We start from the raw sequence: 24,638 nt of genomic DNA on the forward strand, positions 1-24,638 counted from the left end.
TTTTGCTTCACAGTATGACAATTTCTGATTACTTGCTGGACCTGCTTTAAAAAGCAAGGATAAGCATTTAATATGATCGCACCATATGTGAAAAAAAAAACCAATTTTACCCTTGTCTTGAATTATCTCTTTGTGGGAAACTCAAGTGGTGCTGACAGTAAGATCGTGGAAAGTTGGTTAAGTTCGTTAAGACTTAAGAGTGATCTATCTGATTGTGATTTGAGACTAGTTTGATATGGTCAGGATTATTATGAAGGCTATGGGTTTAGTCCAAGAAGGAAACAATGTGGTGTGATCGTGACTTCTGCGGATGTTATTATGCCAAATGATCAATCTTTAATGAGTTTTGTGGAAGTGATATATTTTGACGCCTAATGATAGCCTTAAGAAGGATTTGTGTGGAGACATCACAATTGACAAGCGAGGCCAATAGCTCTCGGATTCCTCATGATCAAATAACGCTTAAAGTGTGCATCTAGTCTTTTATAGCTTTGTGTGTTATTTTATTGTGTTTGTCACGTCTATTTTTTTTATCCGAATATGATTCAAAACATCACTAATTTAATATTGAAGACGAATTTTCATCATAAATTTTTTGATATGACTATTTTTTCTTGACTTTTATTCAGACATTTGGGTGAGAATGATATACTGTATCTCCGTATATGGAACCAAAATTAGTTATATTTATTTGTGTTATTTGATATTATCCACTTCTAATATGATACGAGTATCACTAATTTTGTGGCCAAAAGAGGCTTATACGTTTGGAAAAACTAAACGACGTCGTTGCTGTTAGTGACTAAAAACCAGTGTTCTAAAAAGCGGCCGCCTAGACCGCCTAGGCGGCGTCTAGGCGCTAGGAGGTCACCCACCGCCACGCTTTTTGCCTCGGCGGTCATCTGTGGCGTTTTGTGAATTAAGCAGCCGCCTAGGCGGTCCTAGGCAGCCCTATTCAGTCCTAGGCGGTCTAGACGGCCCTATTCAGTCATAGGCGGTCTAATCAGGCATATTTAGTCATAGGCGGTCAACCATCACTTGACATTAAAAAAAAACTAAAAGATGCTGCAGCTCTCACTCTGTCTATTTTCTGAAAATTGAATCTCATCATCTCATCAACAAAAGAAGAGTAAAGAAATATGAATATTAAGTTTGAGTCCGATACTGAATAAGTTAGGAAACAATTTGGAGAGAAAGAAATTGAGATTTAATATTATTACATTTGTTTCATTATTTATCTTTTCTTCAAATATTTTTTTATGGACTTTCTATTTAAGTTATGTGAATTTAGACTATTTTAAGTATTTTTAAAATTAATATTAAACATTATTAAATATTTTAATCATTAAAATAGTTTAAATATATGTATAAAAATAAATAAATATTTAATAATTCGAAACCGTCTAGGCGCCGCTTAGGAGGCCGCCTAACCGTCTAGGCGCTAGGAGGTGGCTGTCCGCCTGCATACCGCCTAGCGTTTTTTAGAACCTTGCTAAAAACCCTACACTCAGCTTCTCCCTCGCTCAAAAGGTTTAGGGTTTTACCAGAGCTCATCTCCTACTAGCTCTCACTGCAATTTTTGGGTTTCACCATGGTTCCATCTCTAATCAACCACACCAATTCATCAAACCCCATCTCCCAAATCAAGATTAACCCATCAATTCAAACCGCCATAGATGAATTCCACAAAGAAAACCCCAAACTCTCTCACTTGATTCACCAATTCTACCACTCAATGCAATCCCGGGTCGACCCGACTCCCGAATCCATCTGGGTCTACGCCGCATTGACTTTCCGGAGCCGGAACCACCCGAAAGGCGACATCTTTGACCGAGTCTCCGCCGCCAAGGACCTGTTTCAGCTGCTCTGCTCTTGCATCGCTCCCTGCACCGCCGCGAAAGGCGCTGCGCTGCTCGCTCCGGTGGTGCGGCTGGTGCACGACGTCGTTTTGGATTTGCCCAAGAATGACTTGGGGGTGAAGAAAGAGAAGAAGGCTTGGAAGGAGGTGAAGAATTTGGTGGGAGTGATTTTGGGGTTTGTAAATGTGTGTTGTTCTAGCAATGGTTTAGGTGAGGTGGAGCATTTGGGTTGGTCCTCTTCGGGGCTGAGCTGTGTTTGGTTGGATAGGAATGAGAGTGTTGGGAAGTTGTTGCCTTTAGTGAGTGAGGGGGTGATTGGTGAGCTTAGTGAGAGAGATGGGGATGTGAGTTACTTGGCTGGAGTTGTTATTGCTGAGGTGTTTTTGTTGAGGATGTGTTTGACTTGCAAAGGTGGCGGTTCGAGGGAGGAGTTGGAGGCAGAGTTGAGGAGTTGGGCTGTTGGTTCCATGACTGGGTTTCAGAATGTTTACGTTTTTGGTTAGTATTGTTATATGTTTGCATAATTTGGATAAATGTAAATGAAGGTGTTTGCTGAATTTGCTGTTGGCATGAATTGGTCTAAGTTTGTCATGCTTGTATGAATCTGTTTGGTTGTCTTTCGAGTATTACTTTTGTTGTGTTTAACCGAATGGTATTGGTTTTGTTGATCTCTGCTTTGGTATGCTGACTTTCTTACTGTTCGTTTTAACTAGAGGTTCTTCTGAGGATGCTGCTGGAGAAGACTTTGCCTGTTACCTCCCTTGTGGTAAGTAAATAAGTGCCTTCTAATAATGTGTTTAGTTTCTGTACTACATCTTTGATGTTGTTTCCCTTCGAATCTAATTTTCCATTGAACTCATAGGAAGTTGGATTATCTTTGTTTTGTTTCGATATGCAGAGTTCTGATGACGAAGTTTTGTTGAGGAAAGTGCTCTATGATGCCATCATACTGGTTGAGTATTCTTTCCTTAATCCTGAGAAAGCAATTCACATATCTTCCGAGCAGATGAAAATTATTGCCATGAGAAGATTGGTTCTTGCCCACGAAGCAGTGGAGTATTTTAGGTGAGGAAAACCTACCCATATATTACATGCCCAATCGCCCATATAGAAGAAATGAAATTTATAGTTCTTATTGTAGTTTAAATTCTGATGTTACCATTGATCAATTTATCGCTTGCTTCAGGGAGCATGGTGATCAAAGGAGAAGCATCTCTTATACAAGTGCATTTTCCAGCTCACAATTGTATACCCAAATTGTTAGATGGGTAAAGAGTCAGATTCCTGTGGAGGATAGCTCAGTCAAATCAAAGGGATCCTCACCTAAAGCTCTTATAAGTAAGTGGTTCTGCTTACTTCTCTTGGTAGTAGATCAATTACGACATATCTACCAATGCTCTGTCTAATATTGATCTCTTTTTCCAGAATTGCTTCTTAACCTTGAGCGTCAAGGCTTCTTAGTGTTTGGTGATAGTATCTTGAAGTATCATAGTCTTGATATGTCTAAACCACCAGCCTCGAAGTTAGACAGCGATGGAGTGGATGATGACCCTTTCTTTTACATTGATAACAAGGGGCAAGGAGAACCTACAGATGATGGAAAAGTGAATGAATACATAAGTGCAGCATTTTTGGCTGCTGCTAATACAATGACTTCAACGGAGAAAAGAGGGAGAAAACGGAAAGGGGAAGACAGCGAGAGTGAAGAGGAGAGTTCACTTTCTGATGAGGACTCAGAATGAAAAGAACATGAGAAGACGAGAATGCACCACCTGATGGATACACAGAAAGACGAGCACTAAAATTGCTAAAGGATGCTGTCTAAAACTATGGATATGGTTTAGGAGTTTATATGAACGGCTGACAATTTTGTATTGAAAGTTTATGAGTATCACTTCCGTTGTTAGAATAGGCCTGTACCATTTGCTTCTTGTTTGAAAGAAACTTGTTTGATAAACACTTCCACTGTATGGCTTAAGAGCAAATGAATTGTCTGCTCCAAATTTGGCAGTAAACATAGGGATGCCCTTTTGCTATCACTGTTCTTTTGCTTTGCACAACTGTGTAGTTTACATTTTAGTGATTTTACAACCATTTGCATAGGATATGACTTTAATAAGCACACAAGTGAGAAAATTGTGAAATTTCCATATAGATGCACGACGCGTCGTTTGAGAAGAGCATCGTGTGGGTGAGAAATAGGGGTTAGCATTTTCTTCTTTGGTAGCTCGCCTCTCGTCCGCCTCTCTCTCACGACTCTCAGTCTTCGCATCTCTTCAAGGTCTCTCTCTCTCTCTCTCTCTCTCTCTCTCCTATGCATAGCTTCAATGTCTTTCCTTTTCAATTGAAAATGGGTTTGCTATTATGTTAATCGTATATATCTCGGGGCAGGTCCTGGAGTTAGGCATGGCAGACGAACCCGGAACCAGCAGCAACGGCTTGACCGTCACGGAATGTCAAGACATGATCCGTAGAAGCCTACGAACTCCCATGGTGAAGTTTCTGCTGGAGCATCTAGACAAATCCGGGTGTGCCATTGGAGACGGGTTCATCAAGGCCGTCCGTTGCGATCAGCAGATTAGCGGAGGCTATACCCCAGGGCAAGGTGTAATCCTGTGTAGTAACCACATGAGCATGCAAGACGATGTGAACCAAGTAGTGATACATGAGCTCATTCATGTCTTTGATGATTGTCGGGCAGCCAACTTGAACTGGGCCAACTGTGCTCATCACGCTTGTAGCGAGATTCGCGCTGGCCATCTTAGTGGGGATTGTCACTATAAGCGGGAATTCTTGCGGGGCTTTTTGAAGGTTCGAGGGCATGAGCAAGATTGCATCAGACGAAGAGTTATGAAATCAGTTACTAATAATCCTTACTGCTCTGAAGCAGCCGCGAAGGATGCAATGGAAGCTGTGTGGGATGTTTGTTACAATGATACACAACCATTCGACAGAGCTCCTTGAAATGCTAGCCTTTTAGGAGAAACATTGGTATTCTCCTTTTTTTTTTTTAAGGGAATTCATATGTGCCACTACAACATTCATCTATAGATTGTCATACAGACAGTAGAACAATGATTGTCATTTGCTTGCCCTTACATTTCAGAAGAATAAGAATTCCATTGTTATGTTTTGTACTTTTGTTTGAGTTGGGATTGTCCTGCCGGAAAATGGCATGCTGGACCGGCCTACACTGCAGCCGCAGCTCCGACTGCTTAATATGAAGCAATTAGTAACTGTGCCTGAGTTGCCCCAAGCTGTATGTATTGGGAAAGTGCGCCTTGTTTTTTGTTTTCCTACGTCATTGGTGATAAACGTACCGGGGGCAATTCCTTTCACTTGTAACCAGTTTGTTCTATTTCTTGTTTACATGAATGAGAAGCTGATTTACTTCGATGTGTCATACAGTTTTAAATTTTCTGAAACATTGTGTTTACTAACTGTTCCTCAAATAAAAGAAGCAGCAATCAGACCAGCAATTTATTAGTTTTGGCTTCAGAAAACTAAAGAACTCGAAGCATGTGAATTGTAACATCAAGCATTCAGGCTCCACAAGTAGCAGTAAGTAGATTCTCACTATCAGGGAGAAATCAGTATAGTCGCCTACAAATTGTGATCTTATCAACCAAGCATGCTAAATTTGGACATGATCGAGTATCAGCAGTAACTACTTAAGCACTACAGCATACTGTCTGCCTAGCTGGTTCATGTGTTCTGGAGTTGACTCACTAGGCATTACAACTGACCCTCCCCAAAGAGTGTTATAAATACAGCTATTTACCTCCCCACTTTCAATCAGCAGCTTCATTTAGTCTCTCATGGTAGTTCCAGTGGTTACCCTTGTCATGCTGCAAAACATCCACACATCATGAGAAAAACATGTCACAATCATGGTTTTTGCAGTTTAACCAGTAGGAATTTTAGAAAATGTGCCAAACTTACTTGTTCCAATAGCTTATGAAGGACGGGCAGTTCTTGGATGCAATGAGGTCTATTCTGCTCGACACTAGCTTCCATTATTATTGGAAATCATATTTGATCGTATGGTTCATGATTACATTTATGGCTGCAATATGCAGTTATGCATCTCTTTAAAATTAGCTTTACCGGATATATCAGATACTGATTAACTAGCAACAGATCTTGCCATCCTCCGGAATAGCAAGAGCAGTGAGGAGAAGAGTATCCCGTAAGAGGCCAACTTCAATAGCTTTCTTTGCATCTACTAGCCCCAACAGCATGGTCATCAACTGGCCTTCATCTGGCGCAGTAGTCAGGTCAGTCCTGAAACATTCTCGATATAAATTGATCAACTGATGCCCAAGAATTGTCAATATGGTACCATGAGCCTTTATGATGATTGGAGATGCAGGTACCTATTCTTATGAGAATATGTGATCAAAACTGGAAGATGACAATCAGACTGTCTTGGAAGAGTTGCAACCATGGATTTCTTCATTTAGGGGTTGAATTTTTCGTCCATATTCAGTAATACGGGAGGTCCTAGCTTCAAATCTGGGTTGTTCCTAAGCGACTCAGCCTTTATGAGCCATAAGTCCATAACCCAACTAAAGTCCCCGCCCTGCCACCGCCTTACTCACAAGCCAAGACCTGGACCTGCACCACCAACCAAACCCACCTCTTATCCTCTACAACAAACATTTAACATGCTCTATTAGAGTTATAGTGGACAATTATATCTCTGAATCAATCGTGCAAGACTCGAACTAACACACAAGTTGCAGCATACCTATATCGAGGCACTGTATCTCCTATCCAACTTCGAAGACATGTCAAGAGCCCAGTGTTGATGATTTCATCCCAACAAAAATCTTTAGTTATGTGTTTTGCAAGACCAAAAGAAAGTTACATGTCCCTCTGCAGAAAAATAAAACTTTAATACAAGATTGAAAGAAGGAAGCGAAAGGAGAAAGCAATTCTAGAGTGTATACCAATGAATGCAGAGAGAAATTTCGTAACATTTGATATCTCTTTCCTCGAGCAACTGAAGAAGCAACACCCCAATGAATACAGATTACACCATTTGAAAATCACATAGAAAGACAGAACAGATTTCATCAAACATGCAGTACAGGTCAAAGAAGTTTCAGTAGATGACTTACTTTTATCATGCTTGAACTGTATCTGAAACTTCAGCACTCATGAACATTTTACTGTTCATAGTCCATGATGAAAACAACGTTTAGAAGTCAATATAGCTGAACCCTTCTATCTGCACAACGGAGATTTGAATACCAGAATCACCAGAAGTCTTGACAGGAGCAAGTGCCATTCTTAAAATGATGAAACCGCTTGATGTCACGAACAATTATCTCCCTTTTCGTGATGTCTGAGATGAGCTTCATAACATCATGGCAGTCCCCACAAATCCGTAGATTTTTGAAAATACGAATGGTTTTTACAGGATCGGTGCTTAGAAGGGCATATGCAAGAGCCAACCTTTCACTATGATATTGGAGATGTTCCTTTTTTTCTCGTTCAGTGATATCGTGAAGAACGTTCTCAGTTTCGGGTACATAGCCAACTGATGCCAGCTTTTCACCTAGTTCGTCCAATTTCATATGGATTTCCTTTACTCTTGGATGCGAAACATCATGAGAGACAAAAGTGTGGACTTTTCCATCAACTTCAACCCAGCTACAACCAGGCTCCTTTTTAACACCCTGGCTGGACATTAATGTCCTGACTCTTCTAACATCATCCCACCTACCTTTCTTTGCATAAATATTTGACAGCAATACATAAGTCGAATCCATCTCAGGTTCAAGCTCAAAAAGCTTTCTTGCAGCAGTTTCACCAAACTCCACATTTCCATGCTTCTTACAAGCTCCAAGAACAGTCTCCCAAATGATGGCATACGGCGTCAGTTTCATCGACTCAATGAAGCTTTCAACCTCATCAAATTTCCCGGCACTACCAAGAATATCAACCATACAAGCATAATGCTCAATTGTAGGAGTAATCCGGAAAACTTTGCTAAGTGAGTCAAAGTTCCTTTTCCCTTCTTCAACCAAACCCAGGTGACTGCAAGCAGAAAGAACACCGATGAAAGTGATTTCATCTGGCATGGAAAAGGCTAACATTATTGAAAAGGCTGCCAGAGCTTTCTCTCCTTGTCCATATTGAGAGTGTGCACAAATCATGATATTCCATGAGACTGTATCCCTAGAAGCCAAACCCTCAAATGTATTCTCAGCATCAGCTATGCATCCACACTTTGCATACATATCAACCAGTGCACTACCAACAAACATATCTTCTAAATGCCCAGCCTTAATTGCCATTGAATGGAGCTGCCGCCCATTTTCCAGCATTGCTATACGGGAGCATGCACTCAAACAGCCGGCAATAGTGAACTCATTCGGCTTCAGTCCTTCTTGTTGCATCTGTTTGAAACAGGCAATAGCTTTCTCTGCTTGATCAGTTTGTACGTAACAAGTAATGATGACTGTCCAAGTGAAGAGATCTCGACTACTCAATCTACTGAAAGCTATAACAGCATCATCTAAGAACCTGCTTTTCGCATACATGTCAATGAGAGCCGTCCCAACAAAGTCATTATCATGGATGCTTGTTTTAACAATATGGGCATGCACTTGTCTCCCAAGGTCCGCATCCAAGCGGGTAGAACAGGATCTTAAAATACCGATGAAGGAGTACATGTTGGGCTTGCAACCTTCAGCGAGCATCTGCTGGAACACTCTTGGACCTAGGTCATGTGCTCCAGATAGAAGGGCATTCCATGAAATCAGATCACGTTCTGTCATTGCCTCAAAAACCTGCGAACCACTTCTCACGCATCCAATTTTCATATACATTGTGATTAGAGCATTGCTAACTGGAAGATCAGATTGATAGCCGTATTTCCATATAAGAGCATGGATGCTCTCACCAAAACGGAGGTCCCCAAGATCAGTGGCAGCACTAATAATACTAGAAATGGTAAATTGGTTCGGTGAGATGCCTGTGCTTATCATTGAACTAAATAGTCGAGCCATTTCCTGGTATTGCCCTTGTTGATCAAGGCAAGTGATAATTGCGCTCCAGGACACTACATCAGGATCTTTTATCGTCCTGAATACTTTTACTGCATCATTTGCCATCTTACACTTTGTATACATATCAACAAGACTACAACCCAGGACTTCATCAACCTCAAACCCAACTTTGACAACCAAAGAATGCACAACCCGACCTGCTCCCAAATTTTCTTCCTTTGCACAACCTTTGAGGACAGTAGACAAGGTGAACTTACTTAACCTCATATCTGATTCTGTCATTTTGCAGAACAATTTCAGAACTTGGTTTCCATCACCTTCCTGAGCATACCCATTTAGAAGGGCATTCCATGACACAACATTCTGCTCAGGCATACAAAATAACACTCTATTGGCAAGTTCCATCTCACCACATTTTGCATAAAGATCAACAAGAGCAGACCCAACAAAACCATCCGAAAAGAACCCTGCCTTCACTGCTTCAGCATGCAACTGTTTTCCAAAGCCCAAATCTGAGCATAAAGAACACGCTTTCAAGCCAGTAGCCAATGAAAAGTCATTTGCTCTTGTACCATCTTTCTTCATCTCGCAGAACAAATTAACAGCATCAACACCACAACCTTTGACCACAAACCCGTGAATCAAAGTAGTCCACGACACAACATCTCGTTCAGGCATCTCACCAAGCACTTTGCGAGCATAAACAGAATCCCCACATTTTGAGTAAACATTAACCAACGAAACCCACAAATGTGAATCAGGGTGTATCCCATTCTTTACCACCTGCCCATGAATTGCCCTCCCCTCATTCAAAGCCCCTTGTGAGGCACATGCTCGAAGCATCCCAGAATACCTTATAAGCCTCATTTTCCCACTCCAAACTAAAGACCTGCCTCTCACATGGCCTCCTACAATCTCCTGATCACCCACATTCCCATTATCTAATCCTACCTGATGTTCCCTATTCTCCGAATTTCGGGTATCATTTTGAGCCAAATCACTGATTGGACTCAACTCAACAGCATTGACAGCAGCACAAGAACAAGACTTTAATCTAGACAGCAACACTGACCTAACACTGGGACTAATCTTGCTATACAATCCAACTGAATAAGTAGTGGGTCTCTGGAAAATTGGCAATAAGAGGCCTCGAAAACCCGGTGACATTCCCAGAGCAATTAGGTCACATTCCATCTATTTAAATACAAGTGCTTATATCAATCAAATGCATCAAAAGAACAAAACTTTAACACACCCACCAAAACAAAAATGCTACCCAATAATCCACAACAGTAAACAAGTTGAACTCAATCATCAAAACACAGGACTTGTAAAAAAAAAAAAAAAGATAAGAACTTTCTTGTATTCACTTACAAATGCGACGACGGTGACTAAGGAACGACGGCGGGCTAGCAGGTGGTGCTTCTTTTTCTTCTGGAAGTTTCTGTGTTTCCTCTATCTTCTTGTCTTTCTCTAAATTGGTGCAGGGTTTTAGTTAAACCTTAAACCCTGGAATGCAGGGGGTTTATCTTCTGCTTGTTTTTCAGAAACATCGTACGCCTCAAAGTTGTCCGAATGAAAAGAACCGCAACGGTGTCGTTTTGGTATTGACTATTGTTTTTAGGTTTTTGACTAAAGATGAAAAAGGCCATCACTTTGGAGTTTAGAGGAGACTTCCTTCAATCGATTATACCCGATCGATGATAAAGAAAACTAACATTTACCAAACGAATATCAATTGATAATAATTTCGAGTTTTTATTAGTGTTTAGAAATTGATGTGAATAGAACTAGAGACGGACGACGACGATCCTTTTGAGTACATTTTGAGTTTGTCTAACTTTAAGGTGATCGTGATAGTGATTTCTTGTTTGAGTTGAATATAGATCGATGATTTTGCTAGCCATTTCAAAACAGCCTACTCACAATTGACTATGGTAGTTGCCTCTCATCAAGGGCAAGCCGTGCAGTATGTGCATCATGCGCAGCACAGTGATCATTATAAAACTGGAAATGACAGATGAAAAGAGAAGGAAGATGATGGATGAATGAATGAATGGGGAGGCGTCCACCTCTCTATTATTGATTTCTCGTCATCATAAATTAAAAATTCAAATCCTCCAAAGTGTTCATAGAATATACATACAGAGACAGCTCAAAGGAATGATTTCCCATTATGAGTGACTACAAAAGAATGAAGGAAGTCGCCTCCCCAACCTATATAATATATATGAAACATGGTATGGTACGAAATATTCTTCCCCTTCTGTATCTACAACCGCCCCCCTCTCTCTCTCCAGCCGTGCTTGCACTCTTCTACCCTTACTTCTTAAACAATAAAAAATCTGAACAAAGAACTAAAAAATGAAGCAACTTTTGAATCACATTCACAGCTGGATCAAGATTACCTCGCAATTGTTTCCATTTGAATTTCTTTCCTTCCTACCACGTTATAATCCGAGTGAAACACGGGTCTTGATTGGTTTTAGCTTCAGACCCATGCTTTCCGGGGAGAGAAGCTCCGGGGAGATGCATGATGGGCTGAGTGGGCTCCTAGGGCTCTCGCTGAAATGACACGGTCTGTATAAACCATATCCCATGAAGAAGTACTCCATAGGTATCAACATTGCATGTGGCTGCTCCTCTGTTACCATCGATCCACAAGCCTGGACCTGCACCACCAACAACCACCCAGCCATAACATCAAGCATATTCTTCCACTCTGGAGAATCATATTTATCATGTCCACCAAGGCACCAACACATACACAGAGACATTAATTATTGCCGGACTCAAGCATGAGATACAAGTTGCAACATACCTCTACTAAGGCACTATATCTTCTATCCAACTTTGAGGTCATGTGGAGAGCCTCAGAGTGGAAAGGAGAGCTATCCCCAACAAAAATGAGAGTGCGACACCTTAGTGACTTCAAGCCTTCAGTAATGTCAGGTCTCCTGTAAGTCAGAAAGTTAAAGTTCCATACATCCAACTATTTCCCAATTCTCTAAAGGGAAGAAACAGACAGCAGTTTAAAAAAAAAAAACAAGTTCAGCAATGTGTTTACCCATTAATTGCTTGAAGAAATCTCCATACATTTGAGCTTTGTCTCTCTTCCAACAACTGATGAAGCAAACATGCCAAGTAAATCAAACAGATAATACCATTGGACACCAACAAGGATCAGAATCCACCAAACATAAGAGTAAGGAAATTGAAATTAGCCCCGCACTTACTTTTCTGCATGCTTGAACTATATCTGACTCTGGAACTTCAGCACTACCACGTACCTCCTGTTAAGATACATAGCACACTCATTTCTTAATCTAAAGAAGCTAACAGAAGCAAAAAAAAAAAAAAGGATACAAGGTCAGATTGCAACAATACCTTACTGAAGTAGCGCTGAAGCAAACACTCCTTTAGCAAACCACACATGCCATAAAAATATAGCATATTTGACATCACCTGAAGATTCCAAGTGATGATTAGTATATAACATTTAAACTTCACATATCTAGAAAGCCTAATAATAAAATTGAGGAAGAAGTACCTTATTATAAAACCATTCAGTCCAAGATGGTGCTCTGCATAATGGGGATACAAGTATCAAACCAAGAACGCGCTCCCTATATTTCATCTGTCGCACAAACCTTGATCAATAAACTAAGATAGAAGTATGCAAAACCATAAGTACAAAAGGTTGAAGGAGAACCTACAGCAAATAGGGAAAGGATATAAGCACCCGCTGTCACTCCCATGCACATGACTGCACCGAGCCTGAAAGAAAAAAGAAACAATAGTTATTGTGAAACATATCAAACAGAGAAAGGAAAATTCAACACGATTAGAGAAAAGGAAATCCATTTGTCCTTTCTACATCTACATTTTACCTCAACTATTACTATTACAAGTCCTGAAATATTATCAAACGAAAACCAGTGGTAATCATTACCCAAAAAAGTTTAGAACTTCCAGGATCTGATCAGCCAAGTCATCAGCAGAAGGCACAGGATCATCAACACTAATCGACGCAGCTCCTAACTGCAAGAACTCTTGTAAAAGTTCCCGAAGAGAAACTATGTGAATAATAGCATTCAGTTACAAAATAATAGTCTTGAATCGATACATGATTCAAGAAACAAACTAATCAGGAATGCACTCAAGGGGAAACTATACAAACCTCATGACCAGGAGGACTAATATGGTATACGCAGAAGTTGTGGAGCAGCAGCGAAGCTGCTTCAGGACAAAAGAATAACCCTTGGAAACAAGACATATCTGCTCAATTTAAAGAAACAAGTGAATTAGGATTAGCAAATTGCCCAATTACGTTATTGTGAAGAGAAGGGGCAAAAGTTTTTGAATAATGGAGCATAAAGAAGAACATAAGGCACTCACGATTTAGAGCTACATCAGGATATGTGATAAGTGCAGGCTTATCTTGGTCTCCATAGACTATAACAGACACAGAACCACAGCCAGTTCGAATAAAATGTTCCTGAGGACAAAAAATTGCAGTAAATGACATTGTGATGCGAACAGAGTAAAGACACAAGACAAGAAACAATAGGCATACAGATAAAATCAAAGTTTTTACCTCTTCCTCTTTTTAAAGAGAGAAATCACAAAGCTACAGATTAAACTGTTCTACTACAATAATAATTTGTTCTACCATATAGCCTTTATTTAGGATTTACAACATATCTGGCCTGTCTCATCTACAATGTTTAAGTAAGAGAGGGCACTCTAGGAATCCAGCTTTTCAAGATAACTTTATTCCCCAAGAGCTTCCCATGTGCACTTTAACCTTTTTCAGGGAACTAAGTCTCAAACCAAATCTCACTAACATAAACTTTGTTTAAATAGGTGAAACAAATAAGTGGTATTGTATATCAATCATTTTGATCTTAGAAAAAGAAAGAAAAGAAAGTGAAGACAGTTAAAAGGAGAAGCATAGAATCTCATTGTATTATAAAAGAAATTGACAAACTACTCGGGAACAATTAAAATGACAAGTTAAAGTGACAGCTAGATTTGCAGATAAAATTGAGAAATAAGACAAAGAAAGGTATTGCTTTGGTTTTGTCGACAGACTGTTATACTTGAGAATCAACCCAAGAGAGCCAACTTCCTTTCAACACAGATCATCACACAACAAGGAAAGAATTAACAAAGAAAGAAGAAACAGACAGTAAATCAAAACATAAAAAAAGCAAACGAGAAAGTTAAAGTCCTCAATACCCAGTTGACATTAAATTCCAAGGAAATCAACAAAGGGTCTATTTCGATACTTCATACACTGGATTATCCAATTATCCCAAAAACTCAAACCTTTCACATAAACTCGAACAAACTGAAACACCATTGAAACAAAAGAAGAACGGAAAAAAGAAACTTCACCATTGCAAGAGATCAGTGAAGATGCGAATAACACGAAGTGATTCAACAAATCCCCAAATGAACAAATTTACACGCAAATTTACACGTAAAAATTTAACAAGGAAAAGAGTCAAACTTAGCAGAAACGTGAACTGCTATAAACAGATCCAGATTATATCAAATAATCCATATGCTCCTATGTTCTTCATGTTCAAACCAAGCCAAACAACTTGAGCTGAACCCAGAATACAAAATGTGGCTTCCCTTAATTTCAAAGCAAGTCATCACATAACAATCACCCAATTACCCAATTCAAAAAACAACAAAACACAAACCCAGCAAGAACAACAAAAATTCACATTCAGCAAACATTAAGCTAAAACCATTGAGACCCGAAATGCCAAACAACTTCACACCACACTGAGCTCCAAAACCCAATAATTCAAGCAATAGAGAAACTTCAATGAAGCAAAAACAGAACACAGAAAGAGAAAAAAAATGAATAAAAATCCAATCTTGAAGTTAAAGGTCGAACCTTTCCACCGAGATAGATCTTCTCCATATCAAGGGAGACGGCGTCGATTGATTCAGCCATAGCTAAGCTCTCTCTTCCCGTCTCCCAAACACAGCCCTCTTCTCTCTCTCTCTCTCTCTGTTTCTATCTCTCTCTCCCCTTCAAGAAATGTAGGCCTCTCTCTTTCTGGTGTGGCTTATATACAAAGCAATTGTTTCTCTCTCTAGAAAAAAAAATTAACCTGTGGTTAACCACCACCGACGCGTAATTTTTTTATTGAACTGTAAAAAAAAATCCCATCTGCTAACCTCATACGCCGTCGTTTTCATTGTAGCCGTTCAAGAAATCACCGGGCGGATTTACCGTGATTAGCTGAGGATATGGTTTTTACGGCACCGGAATTACGGTTTCTGTGGTTTATTTGACTTTAAAGGGAATGATAGTGGCACCCCCCCCTTTATCATTGTTGTTTGACTAAAAGTGCTTGCTGTCCCAGTGACGTGTACGGTCATCATTGGACAAGACTCTTTTGGATGTGGAACCTGGGGTGGGACTTGGGGCCTACTCTGAAGGTACAATATACTCTAGATGTTTGCTTGCCTTTGATCTAACTCAATCATTAATCATATACCATCCTAATCATGATTTGGTACCAAAATATGATTTCAATCACATTTTTTTCTCCTTTTGCATTGCCTCAATTTGATCCTTATGTAGTTGAAGTTTGTATTCAATTCTGGCTAAAGACAATAGGAAAGGAATGTTCTTTAATGAGTTTTGCCAGGTTGTTTTCTATAACAAATCATAGTGTGGTAGAACTGATAACTAAAATGTAGCTATTTGCACGATTTCGGCATTCAATGTCGCTAAATTGTCATTTCATTTAATTGTACATATTCCACTCATTTTTTCATTATGAAAGAAAAAAAAAACAAGGGCTTAAATTTTGGTTTCACTTAGTAATTACATATCAAATGATCTTCAAGTGGAAGGAAGAGTTCTCAACTTCTCAATGATTATTCACACCATCCTAATCATTATTTGGTGCAAACGATAATGTTCATCTCAATTTGTATTTTTGGTTTTTTACTGAAAGAAACAAATTAAAATGGTTTTGTGGACATAATGTTGGCCATGTTGTGTTAGCAAAGTAGGATATTCCATTATCCAACCAGCCTGTCATTTATTCGCTCTTGAAACTCCAACTACTTTGGAGCCAAATTAATCATCTTTCCTTTTTTTAACAGTTGGCCTGTTTACAGTGAAAACTGGTTTCTGGGTCGCCTGAAAACCACCTCCGCCGCTTAGAATGACCGGAACATTGGTGGTATTTGACTTCGACCGGACCCTGATCGACGATGACAGTGATAGATGGGTGGTTACGGAGATGGGTCTGACCCAGCTTTTCAATGAGCTTCGCTTTACTTTGCCATGGAACTCACTCATGGTATGGTTTGTACTCTCTTTCTCTTTTTTGTTAATATATTGCTTCAAAGTTGTCTGCTTTGATAGGAAGATTTTATCTTGAAAACTTGGCAAGTATGAATTAGAATAAAGGTTGAACCTTTCTCAGCACAGAAATGGATGTAGACATGTAGTGAATTTTGAGTTGAATAGTAACGTGGTTGAGCATTTGGTATGTATGTTTCAGCTAAGAGACTGTTTGGGTTTGTATTACTGATATAAATTACTAGCAATTGGGGCTTGTGTAGGTTGATCAAGGACTTGTTGTGTTTTTAAATGTTGATTCCACCATCCATCTTTTGATCATTAAGCAATGTACATACAAGTGATACAAACTATAAACTGAAAACTGGAGAAGGCAGAAGAACTTGTGCTAATATTAACTTTCAAGTTTCAATCATGTAGGATAGAATGATGATGGAGCTTTATTTGCAAGGAAAGACTACTGAAGACATCAAAGAATGCCTCAAAAGAACTCCAGTGCATCCACAAGTAGCTGCAGCTATTAAGTCAGCTCATGCTTCCGGGTAAGATTTTTACATTAATAACATTATGTATTGGACCGTATGGTCAATTGCTTGTTTTGCAATTCAAATATTGTGGTATCATTTTGAACATTTCAGATGTGACTTGAAGATAATTAGTGATGCCAATCAGTTTTTCATTGAGTCGATCTTGGAAAGATGGCATGTTGGGATGCTTCTCACAAATTGTCACAAATCCAACCTGCATAGATGAAGATGGAAGACTGAGAATTTTTCCTTACCATGATCCTGTCTCATCTTGTCATGGTTGCTAATAATTGCTTTCTCTTCCTATAAGTGGTTGCAATCTTTAGTATTTTCCAGTAGCGTTAATCTTATATATATGGTCCTGACTTCATAATTTATTTCAATTAAGGGTCAGGTGATTGATCAATTTTTGGCTTCTGCTTCCAAAAATGTGAGGAAGAGATACATCTATCTTGGAGATGGGAGAAACGATTTTTGCCCGACTCTGAAACTAGTGGAGGGGGAGCATGTCATGCCAAGGAAGGACTATCCATTATGGAATCGCATTTGCGGCAACCGAATGCTTATCAAGGCCGATATCCATGTATGGAGCGATGGAGAGGAGCTTGCTAAGATCCTATTTCAGCTTATCCAGTGAACCTCTACTGAAGAACTCCGTTGCTGTGAGACTGTAACTCGAATCAGTAGAACTCTGACGAGAATTGTCCAGCTATCCTCAGGGACGCGCATTGTCAACCTCTCACACCTCAAGCATCCAACCTTGCTTAAACCTCAGGGTCATTGATGTTGTAACTGTTAGATAATAACCAAACTACAAGGTGGCAACGCACTGAACGCAGACCCTACAATCTCCAGCCTCTGCGTAAGTTAGGAACTCTAATTAGATTAGGACATTAGGTAATCTTATTTAGACAAGTCTTTGCCGAATCCATTAACTGTCATCATTTCTTCAATTTGGTAACTGCCATTGTATGCTGAATCTATTGATCTGTTTCTGACAACACAAAAATTTATTTGCAACTATTTACAATGGAATAGACACTACTTGGATTTCTAATATTCTCATATCTATTATATGTTCCCTGGCTCTATAGTTCTGAGTAATTATTCTACGAGTGAGATTTTGGTATGCTAAAGAATATATGTATAGCATTACAATCACAATAAGGCACATGTGCAAGTTCCAGATTGCTGACTGAGGAACTGGCTGGTTTTTTTTTTTGGTAATGAACTGGCTGGCTTGACTAACAGAGTTATAACAAAACAAAAATAGTAAACATTAAATCTGAAAATTGATGACCCTCATCATAAGCACACTAGATTCAAAGCATGAACAAAGCCATGATTATTTTATTTGGTTGTGGAATATGGAATCAGGTCCCTCTGTGCTGCTGATGATGGACTTTTTTTCTGGGTTAGGAACAATAATGGATCATGAGTCACCATTACCATACTTGGCATATTCTTTGATCAACCCATGATTGAAACTTGGTCCACCAAATCAGAGGGACCTGATTCCATATTCCACAACCAAATAAAATAGACGTGCAAGTAGCTGATCCATGCCTCCAACAACCAATAATATTCTTCTTCTTACATAAAATAATTAAGATTAGGAATCCAAGTCAAGCGTGGGGTTCTCTGACTTGTCAGGTTTCCCATACATATAAAACTCCAGAGCTTTCTGTTTCCTGAGACGCTTCGATTCTGAGAGCCTTGATTCAGCAACCCAGTAACTCTGTCTCTCTTTCTCTCTCTAATGGCGTCGAAGAGAGGAGAAAGAGAGACGAATGTGTACCTCAATGAGGTTATAGACGTCATGCCTGTGTTTGCCAAGGAGCTTATTGCCGGAGGCGTCGCCGGCGGTGTTGCAAAGACGGTGGTGGCTCCCCTGGAGCGTATTAAGATTTTGTTTCAGGTGAAAATTTCTTACTTTGGAGTTAAAATTGAGTCTTTTACTCTTTCCTTCACAGTTTTTGGTTGTGGTAAAGATTGGTACTTTCTGTAGGGGACTGTGAAGATTAGTACTGCATTTTGGTTTATTGGATTTAATGTATATCTGACTTTTTGAGTTGGAAGGGTGTTAGTTAGGATGAATGCTTGGACTGAAGTAGTGAGAATTTTATGGATTATGCCAGTGGTCTGTGTTGGGTGTATTAATTCTTGAAAGCATGATCATATTACATTGAAGGCTTAGTTATTTGATTGCTTTTTATCCAAGACTTATTTCCCTTTGTGTTAGTTATGTACTTATGTGGAGGCAATGATGGGGTGATTAATGCAGAATCATAATAGATACATATATTATGTATTGATTTCGATTTGAAGATGAGTACTTTGATTGTTTATTGCTCTTAGTTGAGGTGAGAAAAGAAAAGTATGGTATGTAAGTTTGTTCATGAATCACAGACCAGAAGATCAGAATATCAGAGTTTAGGGCTGTTTGGATCGGTAAAGAAGATTGCAAAGACAGAAGGGCTAATGGGTTTCTACAGGTGATCCCTGAGTAGACAAATCATTCATGTGTGTTGTATACAAATTTGGCGAAGTCACAAGTTTTCAGTGGTTTTTTTTTTATGTACAGAGGCAATGGAGCTAGTGTTGCGAGAATTGTTCCCTATGCTGCCCTGCATTATATGAGCTACGAGCAATACCGCAGATGGATAATCCTCACCTATCCTGATGGGGAGCGGGGACCTGTTCTTGATCTTGTTGCGGGATCATTATCTGGAGGAACAGCTGTACTCTTTACCTATCCTCTTGATTTAGTTCGGACTAAGTTGGCTTATCAGGCAAGTAAATAAAAAGGGCGAAAGCTTGACACCTCTCTCTCTCTCTCTCTCTCTCAAGAGCATTAGATTGATTTTGTTTAAATAAATGCATCTCTTCTCTGCAGGTTGTTGGTTCACCAAAGTTAAAACTGCAAGGGATTATGACTAATGAACAAATTTATAAAGGAATTGTTGATTGTTTCTTGAAGACATACAAAGAAGCTGGAATCAGAGGGCTCTATCGTGGTGTTGGTATGGGCACAAAAATTTTCAGTCTGCTGTCATTGTATGTTTCTAAGGTTCCCTATTTAACAATGTAATGGCATTGCCAGCTCCATCCCTTTATGGAATCTTCCCATATGCCGGCTTGAAGTTCTACTTCTATGAGGAGATGAAGCGTTATGTACCTCTGGAGCAGAAGAACAGTATTATGGTGAAACTTGTATGTGGTTCTGTTGCTGGTTTACTAGGTCAGACCTTTACATACCCCCTTGATGTTGTGAGGAGGCAAATGCAGGTAATATAATCAACTCTGAAAATAATTTTTGATAAAAGTTTTGTGGCACTGATGGTTGAAAATAATCTGAACAGGTTCAACGACTCTTAGCATCAAACAATCCAGAGATGAAAGGTACAATGGAAAGCCTTATCTTGATTGCTAAAAAGCAAGGATGGAAGCAATTATTTTCGGGACTTAGCATCAATTACTTGAAGGTGGCAAAACCTAGTCATTCTTTTTACTTCTTTTTACAGAAAATATCAGTCTATCTTTTTTGTAGCTAATCTTGATCTCATGTGTGATTCAGGTTGTACCATCTGTGGCAATTGGATTTACTGTTTACGATCTTATGAAAGCCTACCTTCGAGTTCCATCAAGAGATGAACCTGTGAAAGAAGTGGTAACCAGCAAAAGAAGTACCCAGCCCTCCATTCGCTCCTAGAAACATTTTCTTCCAACTTTTCACTTTAGGCGACACACAGACACAAATTATCAGGAACTTTGCTTCCCTTCTCAGTCGTCAATTAGGTTGACTAGCTCATTGCGTACCATTCAGGTGATCTTCAACTGTACATATCATTCTTTCAGCTGAAAATTAGCAAATCTATAGACTATAGGTTATATCCCTTACCATGGGGATCTTGAAAGCTCCAGTTTCACAAATTAAAAGAACTAGTTGATTAGACTACCTTGTCATAGAGGACCTCTAACACAGATGTATTCAATGTTAATCGAGTAAGAATCAGAAGAACATGAGTCCTTGATACTGTTGTAAATTCGAAGTGTACCAGTTCAATTCAATTTCGAAATAACAGAGTTATTCGCAGCTGATTCCATTTTCCTTTTAAATTTATCTAGAGAAAACAAATGCAAAAGAGATAAATTTTGTGCAGCCAATTTTTTGCCGTGTTTGAAAAAGGCAAAACAGGAATCTACAAGGAAGAGATGATGGTCCAATAGAACAGAATATTTCCAACATCATTTTAGCTCATTTCATAGGAATCTAATTCCCAACAATATGATAATGTACAGGAACCAACAATATGTTCTCTATTTGATTCAAGTGAATTTCAGTACAGGAATACTGTACAGTGGATCTAGCAAAAAGATTTCCAATTGATTTTGCTTGTGCATCATTGAAGTTGCATTACATAACTTGCCACCACAAGCTGGTTCGGAGAGAGGCTTCTAAAAACAGCAACTTCACCAGTAATCTCCACAGGAGCATTTCCCATTCTTGAAATGATGAAACCGCTTGTTATCTCTAACGATCAGCTCCCTCCCTACAATCTTTGACATGATCTTAATTGCATTGTGGCAGTCACCACAGATTCGAAGGTTCTTTATAATCCTTAGAGTTTGCCTAGCAGGAGTACTGATCAGACCATAAGCAATTGCCAACCGCTCGCTATGATACTGCAAAGCCTGCTCTTTTGCCTCCTCATCAATGTCGTGAAGCACATATCTAGTATCCGGCACATAACCTGCTTCCCTCATCTGTCCTCTCAAACCTTTCGATTGCTCATACGACTCTCCATAAATGTCAGTACACCTATACTCACTCAATTTGTTCCTCTCCTCCAGCATGTTAATCTCCGAGTACTTCTTCCGCGGAGGCAGCGGCATTTGATCAGCACTAGCCTTAGAAGGATCAATACCAACCAACAATTCCTCAGCGCGATCTTCAAGCTCAAGATCGCCATGAATCCTCGCTAGATCCCTAAGAGCATCCCAAACCTCCGCGGTGGGCTCAAACGGCATTCCCTCAACAAACTCCTCAGCTTCCTTCAAATGACCAGACTTCCCAAGCACATCAACAACCCCTACATAATGCTCAATCTCCAGCGCAATCCCAAACTCATCCTCCATCATTTCAAACAATGCCAGCCCCTCCTCCACAGCTCCCGCGGTCGCGCACGCCCCCAAAACCGCCACGACACTCTCCTTGTCCGGCTTCAGCCCCTCACTCCTCATTTTCTCAAACAACAACACCCCCTCACTCCCTTCCCCATTCTTCGCATACGCATTGATCATCGAATGCCACAACCTCAAATCCCTCTCAGACATTTTATCGAACACCTTGCGTGCATCTCTCATGCTCCCACACCTCGCATACATTTCTATTAACTTCACATTCAACTCGATATCTCCACCGAAACATGACATCTTCAAATACTGTTCAATTTTCCTCGCAACCTTGGAGTCGTCGCAAAGCTCCATTAACATAATAAAGACACCGTAATCGGCAGTAACGCCTCGACCCATATACTCCAAGGCCTCTCCGACCTTGCCCTCCTTGCACAGACCAATCAAGTCTACGTCTTTAAGTGACGGGTCACTCACATTTCGGTTCGGGTCGTTACTGGGCTGGGTTTTGTATACGGGTTTGGAGCGATGGACGGTGGGATGCGGCGGAGAGGAGCGAGTGTAGCGGCGGTTGTTGAGTGCGGGAGTGCGGAATGGGTTGGGATTGAAGAAGGAGAAAGGAGGTTGGGTTTTGAGGAAGAGATGATGAGGAGGGTTAGGGTTTGGAGTGGTGGTACGAGATTTGAAGCCAGAAGTGGAGATTGTGGAGTTGGTTGGCTGGAGTGAAGTCACTGAGGCCATTGCTGTAGCTGAAGCTGTCACTAGTCTTTTATTGTTAAATATATAATAAAAAGATTTATTTATTTTAAACCGGTGCAGTTTGGTTTTATCTGATTTGAGAAATGTCTAATCCTAATCCAATTAATTTATAAGCGGTTTGGTACTTTCACAATCTTAATCCAGTCTAAATAAAACGGTGCGATCCGTTATCCGGTTTAAACCGTTGCAATAAAGTGCGGTACCACATTTCTTTCTAGAAATGCGTAAATCAAAATTAATACAGTTTCGTGTTTTCGAAGTCTCTGGTTTTGAAGCACAAACCACCGAGTCACCCTTGAGTTTTTAATGCAATTGCAGACCAAACACGCCATTATCCATGCCTTAGTGTAGATAGGGTTACTAAAAATATACATGGTCTTCATATTATGTTTGTTGATCTTCACACTAGCAGCGTAGTAGTTATCAAGATTATATATACAGCTCGTCTTTGCGAGAATAAGAGAAGATACAATTAGTACAAAACAAAGGTTTAGAGCCAAATACGATTAGCGAGCTTGGGGTATTATTGTTCAACACAGCAACAAGCAAGTGAAGCAACAAGCAACAAGCAACATCAAAATAGCTGAAACCCTATATAATATAGTCAGACCACTCTGATAAAAACGATGTATGATCCATGGATTCTCCAGGCACATCCTCATGCCTCGACGGCTTCTCCTTCCCACCGAGCAACCTCGCCGGATTCCCCACCGCCGTAGTCCTCGCCGGCACGTCAATAAGCACCACTGACCCCGCCCCAATCTTTGCACCCTCTCCAATGTTCACATTCCCCAAAATGGTCGCCCCGGCTCCAATAAGCACCCCGTCGCCAATCTTGGGGTGCCTGTCTCCCCCCGTCTTTCCGGTCCCTCCCAGCGTCACGTGGTGGAGTATGGACACATTGTTCCCAATCACCGCCGTCTCCCCCACCACCACTCCCGTCGCGTGGTCAAACAGCACCCCCTTTCCAATCCTCGCCGCCGGGTGAATATCCACCGCAAACACATGGGCTATCCGCGAGTGCAGCGCAAGCGCCAGCGGCCTGCGTGACTGAATCCACAGCTTATGCGCCACTCTTTGCGCCTGAAACAACCACAAATTCATCCACGTTACTATTCATAACACGAAAATTGTGTTCTCTCGTGCTATGAAATCACGAGCATAACCAAAAATCATAGATTAACTAACTATTAGTTTAAAAATCCATACAAATTGAAGGTGTTCATGTTCCGGAATCTTCTAACTAATCAATTAGCTCTGAAAATCACCACAAACATTTTTACTGATTGAGAGTAAGAAAATATTAACCTCGGGGATTGGATTAGTTACCTGACATGCTAGAAAGCCTTTGTAATTGAGCAAGCAGTGAGAGAAGGACACGCAGGCCGGGTCGCGCTCGTGGGCGGCGCGTAGATCAGCGACGGCGGCGGCGCGTAGGGAGGAGTCGGAGGAGAAGGTGTTGAGGAAGAGGTCGTAGAGGAGCGTGGAGAGGAGAGTGGAGGAGCAGAGCTTGTTGCCGAGGTGAAACGACAGCGATTGCACCAGCGACGAGTGGGAGAGGATCGTCGAGTAGAGGTAGCTGGCGAGAGCCGGCTCGGACTCGGCGTCGCGCCGCGCCTCCGCTTTGATGTGAGCCCACAGCCACTGCTCGGCTTCGGCCTCGGAGGAATCTGACTGCCGGAGCTCACCGGTCGGCATCGGATTAGCAAGTGGTGGAGTTTGGCGGCTGTGGAATTGGGCTCTCTGTGAGAGTTGATTTATGTGGTCGGGTGGCTGCTTGGTCTCTTAAATACGAGAATGACTGTTACTGTGCTTTTATCTCTCTTGGAAATAGTGCTTTGAAAAAATGATTGGACCGGAGGAGTTACTGTTTACACTATTTGTCTCATACAATGTGAACGCTCATAGTTCTAAAAATATGCGATTTCACAACTAATTTCGATGCTCGTAACAATTATTGGAGTGCAGAAAGTTTACCTCACTCATAGGGGTGGAC

At 40.5% G+C, this 24,638-nt stretch overlaps 8 protein-coding genes across 10 annotated transcripts; 4 read left to right on the forward strand and 4 right to left on the reverse strand.

Annotated features, from left to right (window-relative positions):
• Positions 1-1,532: 1,532 nt before the first annotated feature.
• LOC126792148 (uncharacterized) lies at positions 1,533-3,816 on the forward strand. The gene is made up of 5 exons (XM_050518634.1): positions 1,533-2,357; positions 2,573-2,625; positions 2,758-2,924; positions 3,046-3,197; positions 3,285-3,816. Exons 1-5 carry the CDS (start codon positions 1,592-1,594, stop codon positions 3,599-3,601), a joined length of 1,455 nt encoding a protein of 484 aa, XP_050374591.1. The 5' UTR covers positions 1,533-1,591; the 3' UTR covers positions 3,602-3,816.
• A 192-nt stretch (positions 3,817-4,008) lies between these two features.
• Positions 4,009-5,259, forward strand: LOC126792696 (mitochondrial inner membrane protease ATP23-like). Its single transcript, XM_050519159.1, has 2 exons — positions 4,009-4,140; positions 4,251-5,259. The coding sequence occupies exon 2, from the start codon at positions 4,266-4,268 to the stop codon at positions 4,821-4,823; it is 558 nt and encodes a 185-aa protein (XP_050375116.1). The 5' UTR covers positions 4,009-4,140; positions 4,251-4,265; the 3' UTR covers positions 4,824-5,259.
• A 70-nt stretch (positions 5,260-5,329) lies between these two features.
• LOC126799695 (pentatricopeptide repeat-containing protein At3g24000, mitochondrial-like) lies at positions 5,330-10,379 on the reverse strand. The gene is made up of 6 exons (XM_050526945.1): positions 10,253-10,379; positions 6,983-10,072; positions 6,812-6,864; positions 6,610-6,737; positions 6,236-6,508; positions 5,330-6,143 (listed from the first exon to the last, which is right to left on the reverse strand). The coding sequence occupies exon 2, from the start codon at positions 10,070-10,072 to the stop codon at positions 7,121-7,123; it is 2,952 nt and encodes a 983-aa protein (XP_050382902.1). The 5' UTR covers positions 10,253-10,379; the 3' UTR covers positions 5,330-6,143; positions 6,236-6,508; positions 6,610-6,737; positions 6,812-6,864; positions 6,983-7,120.
• Positions 10,380-10,927: 548 nt separating this feature from the next.
• Positions 10,928-14,919, reverse strand: LOC126799714 (protein NDL1-like). The gene is made up of 11 exons (XM_050526968.1): positions 14,793-14,919; positions 13,277-13,376; positions 13,059-13,156; positions 12,831-12,919; positions 12,595-12,655; positions 12,429-12,515; positions 12,266-12,343; positions 12,115-12,171; positions 11,946-12,001; positions 11,700-11,835; positions 10,928-11,550 (listed from the first exon to the last, which is right to left on the reverse strand). The coding sequence occupies exons 1-11, from the start codon at positions 14,850-14,852 to the stop codon at positions 11,329-11,331; spliced, it is 1,044 nt and encodes a 347-aa protein (XP_050382925.1). The 5' UTR covers positions 14,853-14,919; the 3' UTR covers positions 10,928-11,328.
• Positions 14,920-15,921: 1,002 nt separating this feature from the next.
• Positions 15,922-17,570, forward strand: LOC126799742 (thiamine phosphate phosphatase-like protein). The gene is given in 5 exon segments (XM_050527009.1): positions 15,922-16,218; positions 16,641-16,762; positions 16,859-16,915; positions 16,917-17,063; positions 17,132-17,570. Coding segments are annotated over 5 exon segments (717 nt in total). The 5' UTR covers positions 15,922-16,080; the 3' UTR covers positions 17,385-17,570.
• An 867-nt stretch (positions 17,571-18,437) lies between these two features.
• On the forward strand, positions 18,438-20,826 carry LOC126799721 (mitochondrial carrier protein CoAc2). Of its 3 annotated transcripts, XM_050526982.1 has the most exons (7): positions 18,438-18,665; positions 19,157-19,242; positions 19,332-19,539; positions 19,644-19,770; positions 19,851-20,035; positions 20,110-20,232; positions 20,325-20,826. In XM_050526982.1, the coding sequence occupies exons 1-7, from the start codon at positions 18,507-18,509 to the stop codon at positions 20,457-20,459; spliced, it is 1,023 nt and encodes a 340-aa protein (XP_050382939.1). In that variant the 5' UTR covers positions 18,438-18,506; the 3' UTR covers positions 20,460-20,826. The 3 variants fall into 3 exon arrangements, with proteins under 3 accessions (XP_050382939.1, XP_050382946.1, XP_050382954.1); XM_050526989.1 differs by lacking the exon at positions 19,157-19,242 and having other exon boundaries at positions 18,535-18,665; XM_050526997.1 differs by lacking the exon at positions 18,438-18,665 and having other exon boundaries at positions 19,165-19,242; positions 19,334-19,539.
• A 160-nt stretch (positions 20,827-20,986) lies between these two features.
• On the reverse strand, positions 20,987-22,631 carry LOC126799704 (pentatricopeptide repeat-containing protein At2g15690, mitochondrial-like). The gene has a single exon (XM_050526956.1). The coding sequence runs from the start codon at positions 22,622-22,624 to the stop codon at positions 21,221-21,223; it is 1,404 nt and encodes a 467-aa protein (XP_050382913.1). The 5' UTR covers positions 22,625-22,631; the 3' UTR covers positions 20,987-21,220.
• A 425-nt stretch (positions 22,632-23,056) lies between these two features.
• LOC126785188 (serine acetyltransferase 5) lies at positions 23,057-24,384 on the reverse strand. Its single transcript, XM_050510806.1, has 2 exons — positions 23,972-24,384; positions 23,057-23,725 (listed from the first exon to the last, which is right to left on the reverse strand). The coding sequence occupies exons 1-2, from the start codon at positions 24,338-24,340 to the stop codon at positions 23,234-23,236; spliced, it is 861 nt and encodes a 286-aa protein (XP_050366763.1). The 5' UTR covers positions 24,341-24,384; the 3' UTR covers positions 23,057-23,233.
• Between the last annotated feature and the right edge of the window lie 254 nt (positions 24,385-24,638).

This window comes from Argentina anserina, chromosome 1, assembly GCF_933775445.1.
Source record: "Argentina anserina chromosome 1, drPotAnse1.1, whole genome shotgun sequence".
NCBI lineage: Eukaryota > Viridiplantae > Streptophyta > Magnoliopsida > Rosales > Rosaceae > Argentina > Argentina anserina.